We start from the raw sequence: 5599 nt of genomic DNA, 5'->3' as shown, positions 1-5599 counted from the left end.
TTTTTAATTTTATTTTTATTTTTTTTAATGACTTTTCTGTAACAAAAAGTCCGAGAGCCAATGACAAATAAGCCATTATTTAATGAACCTTTCATCAAAAAGAAATTGGTGAATAACAACAATGATATTGACCTCTGTTCCCAAAAATGATGAGTCAGGAAAATTATGATATAGAAACAAACTTTTTTCAATGAGCCAAGTGGGCTTTCCGCAATGGCTTGTGCAGAAAGTTCGACTGTCTGAGCTTATAAGAAATGAGAAAAAGAAAATTTTATTAGGAATATGTTGTGAGGTCACCGTTGAATTATTTCTTGTAACTTATATAATTATGTATATTCATGGTGTAATATGTAATGTATATTAATAATAGGAGGATTTCTAGTTGCAATATGAAAACAACTTTATACAATTTCATACTCATTGAATGTACTAAAATACCCTTTTATTCTTTTAAAATCTTAATCATTAAATTTTCTCTCTTTTTTCTTTTTTGTTTTTTATATTGTATTTGAATGCCAACGGAGAACCATTATTTCTCACTTTTTTCAGACTAAAACCAATCTCTTGTATATTTTTCTCTTAAAACCCAATTTATTTATTTATTTATTTATTTTTTTTAAAGATTAAAACCAATCGTCGGTGGTAGATGGGTCACAATCCAACGTATTACAAACAATTTTCTCAATCCCTTCCTTTCATGGATGAACTTGAAGAGTCAGAGGCAGATGGATTTTCGTGTTGAATGAAAATCAAGAAGAGTGACAGTATTTCCAACACATGCTCTCTGTTTTTAATGATATTGAGCAGGAGATTATGCTGTACATGAATTTCAGCAACTTTGACCAAGATGAACGGTGGAGATCAGTTCTATTTACCCATCAGGTGAACTTGAACATTGTCATTGTGGAAGGCTGAGATAGAACATTTATTAGAACATTTGAAAGTAAAAAATAAAGGGGTTTTACTGTTTGGCAGCTTCTTTTTTCATGGTTTCTTATGAATGTATTTGGATTCCTCATTTGGTGCAAGCGCTTGGCAAGGCTCAGATGTCAATAAAGGATCTTGAGATTCCGATGACAGTGCCCTTTATTAATGAATGATAGAGTTATATCAGAAAATGAGAAATCCTAACCCTTGAACATCTTGGCCTTTATTTTTGGCAGTTCAAGAAAGTGAAAGAGACATTTGACCTTCAAACTAAAAACGGTGGAATTCGATTATAAAAAAAAAAAAGTGAAAATAAAAAACAAGAAGATAAGGGTAATTTAATAAAATTAATTTTTATGGGACTGTTTAAAGTTATTTTTGTATTGTAAAAAGAATCTCTCTGATATTATTTGTAACTTATACTATGTAAAGGACTATAAATAGAGTCATGAAATATGAAGTGATACACAATAAGATTAAATTCTCTCCACTATTGCTCTACTCTTTTATGTTCTATATTGTATTTTGTGTTTTCATATATTTTAGTTAGTTTTATAACATATTATCAGCATAAATCCCTTCCCATTTGATTTTGGTTAAGGTAAATTTACTACATAGTTTGTGTAGAGGTAAGAACACTAAATGGTTGACATAAAGGTGATCAATGTTTTTTATATCTCTACCATAGGGATTTTTTTTGGTAAATATATCTCTACCTTAGATTTGTCATGTATATGTAAGCGATGAGATTTTCACTTGTATTCTTCCTGTTCCTTGTATTCTTACTAATATTTTAATATTTTTATTTTGTACCTTTATTCTTATTTTTCAATACGTTATGAGCTCAATGGCTTTTAATTACTTACTAATATTCTAGTATTCTTATTTTATTCTTACTACTATTCTAGTGCTCTTATTTTTATTTTATCTCGAAGTATCATTGCATTAAAACTTTATATTTATTATTGTTTTATTTATATGAAACAAAATTGACTTTTAGTGATGATAAGATTATTTCAAAAAGGGATAATTGAATTATATATTTGCTAGACAATGCAAACAATTATATTAAATTGCAGAGAATAAAACAATGCAAAGAACTTTTTAATGCCTAAGAAACAGGACTTAATAAAATAAAATTCATTTAAAAAAAATAATAGGAATATAGATTTAGATAAATGGGAAATAATAGGATTTTAAATTTAGATTTGGCTAGATTAGGTTGGTGTTTTTTTTTTTTTAATCATTTAAAATATTAGTTTAAATAACAAGAAGCCAATAAACCTCATCTTTCTTTCTCAGGATTTTTTTTTTTTTTTCCCGAATGGCCACAAATTTTGACTCCATACAATAAAGACCAAACACAAAGATTCAGTGCATTTTTATTTTAGTGTCATAAATAATAAAACAATAATTTTCAAATTCTTCAATACATTATTTCTTTAGGGATAGCTTAGTAACAAAATCATTTGTTTTCTACATAGAAAATGGGATTTCAAATCCCTTATTATATCCAAAATCAACATAAATAATAAATTTTTTCAACCCATTATATCTCCAGGACAGCTTAATGACGAAATAAACTATTTTCCACCTAGAGAATTAGAGTTGGAATCCCCCGACCATCCCAAGATCCCAAAAATTAAAAAAAAAAAAAAGAAAAAAGAAAAAAAACTTCACCCCATTGGTCAGTCAAATTTCACCCAGTGATCTAAACCAGTAACAAAACAAAACAATTAGGTGAGAATATTATATTTTATTTAACTAGTTAATATTCCATATACCAGCTTGAGCAGAACCAACATAATCGAATTTGATATTGGACCTAAAATAAAAAATAAAAAAATAAAAAATCCAAAAAACGTCTAATCTATAACAGATTTGTAGAAAAATACTAATAAATTCACCACATGCTAAATGTTGATTAAATGATTGTTTATGATATCTATATAATTAATTACACAAAATTCAAATAGATATGATGTGTTAAAATTAGTTACTCTGATTACGTAGAGTTTCTAATAACTCTTAGACTAAAGTAAAGTGTCGTTTTCCTTTCTTGCGTCCTAAGAAAGAGACTAGATGCTCATGATCCGTTCTTGGTCAAAGATTCAAACTAATCCTATCTTCTATTGGTTGAATCTTTCCCTTTTAGCCAGTTTACCACTACGAAATTTCAGAGTAGTTATGGGTAAACTTGGTCATCAAGAAATTTGCTTAGCTATATATAGGAACATGGTAACCATGTTTTTATACAGAAATACACTTGGGTTAATCTTCTGTTATCTTGTAAGTTTGGGCATATTGTTTGCCAAAAGAGAGATGGATAAAGATAAGAAATATTCCATGAACAACTCAAAATCAAGCTCACTTTTTTCTTGCTTCTGTGTCTCTGGTGGAGGAGAAAATGGGATCATGAAGAGTAGTTCAAAATCTGCTCCAGCAGCAGCCGGGCCACAGAGTGGACCTGAGGCAGCCATGGTTGCCGCAGCAAAGCATTTCTCTTCAGCACACAAAGTTCGGTTAAATTAGTTTACAAAATTGTTCTTTTTAGCTGGATTTTTGAACATTTGCTATTAATTAATGATATATTGCTTGATTGTATATGTATTCACTTTCTTTCTCTGTATATACATCTGTGTACCATAACCCAATTGGGTCTAAAACAAAATCGCAGCGTGTGATCAATAAGAAAACTAAAACCAGTAGCAGATACGTCTCCATAGGCTAGGGTGGACAAACAAATATCAATTTGTTTTAAATGACTTAAAAAAAATAGCATATAATATTCCCTGGGTCAAAATTAAAAATTCCCACAAACAAAAACATCATAAAAGCATAAGCTTGACAATCAAGAAAACCTTAACTTAAGGACAAAGATGCAGTTTACAACATAGACCTCATGAAAATCAAAATTAGTTAACTTATGCACACAGTCAATGTTATGATTTGCTTAACTATTAAATTAAGTTACAAAGAGGTTCGAAAGCATAAGTATAATTTAAATCTTCCTTGGTCTCTTAGCTTCTGAATCTATAAAATGAAAACATACCCAGTTTAGTTACAAAACTAATATATATATTTTTTTCTATAGCAAATTACAAAAGTAAATTTAGTTCATATAAAATTAATGAATAATATTAACAATTGATAAATTGACAAATATGTACATATACATATACATGTGGGATGCAATTTGTGTTGTCTTGGAGTTCCTCCCCTGGCATTTTTGTTGTGTTGAAGAATCTTGTACGGTCGGGTAATATGAACAACAGCTAACAAGACATTGGATCAACGTGACCTTTTACCCTAATAGGATGTTTCTTAATTTTAACTTTAGTCCAGATCCTATAGAAGATCCTCTGTATACATATAAACTTTAACATATTTTCAATGCTATCTATGTACACAAATTCCATCCAACACAAATAATATCAAAATTCAACGGACTAATTTTGGATAATTAAAATTTTGTTTGTTTGAAAAACATTCAGATATATTTTACTTACAGAAACGAACAACAATAAAAAAATAAAAAAAAAAAAACAATAACAAAACAAAATTAATTACAAACTATACCTATAAAATGTTTCAACTATGCTATGCATCTCCTTTCTCCTTCCTCTTCCAAAAGGTTAAAATTTCATAGAACTGTAAAAAAAAAAAAAAAAAAATGAATGTGGAAAAATATATAAATATAAAGATGACAAAGAAGGTTTTGCAAGGAAAATGAACAAAACCGGTTTGTATTCTTCAATCTTCATAGATTTGGGAACAAGAATATGCCATGAATCTTCTTCTTTGCTGCAAAGCTTATTATTTTCATTTATCCCTTTTCCTTCATCATCATCGGTTTCATAGAAACTTGGAAATTCCATAGGATCCAATTCCACACTTTCCTGCTTCTCTTTGAGTACCTCAAACACCTCATAATCATCAACATCTTCTTCTTCTTCTTCATTCTTTGAAATTACAGTATCACATTTATTGGGTTTTCTGCTAATCAAAAGCTTCATCAATTTCATCTCAAAAAATCTAATGGGGTACATGAACAAGATTTTCCAGAGAAAAACTGCCCAGATTATGGAATAAACAAAGGGCAAAATCAGAAAGATAGAGAAGAAAATTAAAACGAGTACCAAGAAAAGGAATGGACAGAAAATGAACAATGTGCAGAGAGTTGCAGAGAGCTTTAAAAGTTCCAAAAAAATGGGATGTTGAGGAATTAGAGGCATTGATGGAAATGGGTTTTTGGTGTAAATTCTAGTTGGTTCAGAATCTGTACAGTACAGGTTTCGAAGATTTTGAATATTTTTCATGATGGTTTTTAAATTTTGAATATTTTTATTTTTTATTTTTTTGTGAAACAGAGAATGCGGAAGATCATCTAATTAAAGCCAGAGGTTGAAAAAAAAGAAAAGATCTGATTTTTTGAGGTTTTTACGAATAAGACACGTGGCCGTACAGTGGATTGAATTTTGACATGTGGATTGAGGAGGGGTTACATGCCACGTGGTGTTTCCTGGCTGCTCCATCTTTTTTTTTTTTTTTTTTGGGGGTTCGGAATATTGAGGTAAGCAATGCGTGAATGAATTTTATTGACGATGAAACGGCGCGTTTTTGGGAATACCAAGACTGTTGACGATCCATTGGCCAGCTCCGAATCGATTTG

At 29.7% G+C, this 5599-nt stretch overlaps 1 protein-coding gene across 1 annotated transcript; it reads right to left on the bottom strand.

Moving 5' to 3' along the window:
- Nucleotides 1-4361: 4361 nt before the first annotated feature.
- LOC112493060 (uncharacterized) lies at nucleotides 4362-5330 on the bottom strand. Its single transcript, XM_025077891.3, has 2 exons — nucleotides 4668-5330; nucleotides 4362-4578 (listed from the first exon to the last, which is right to left on the bottom strand). Exons 1-2 carry the CDS (start codon nucleotides 5244-5246, stop codon nucleotides 4528-4530), a joined length of 630 nt encoding a protein of 209 aa, XP_024933659.2. The 5' UTR covers nucleotides 5247-5330; the 3' UTR covers nucleotides 4362-4527.
- Between the last annotated feature and the right edge of the window lie 269 nt (nucleotides 5331-5599).

This window comes from Ziziphus jujuba, chromosome 12 (genome assembly GCF_031755915.1).
Source record: "Ziziphus jujuba cultivar Dongzao chromosome 12, ASM3175591v1".
Taxonomy (NCBI): Eukaryota; Viridiplantae; Streptophyta; class Magnoliopsida; order Rosales; family Rhamnaceae; genus Ziziphus; species Ziziphus jujuba.
This window is presented reverse-complemented; position numbering and strand designations above follow the sequence as displayed.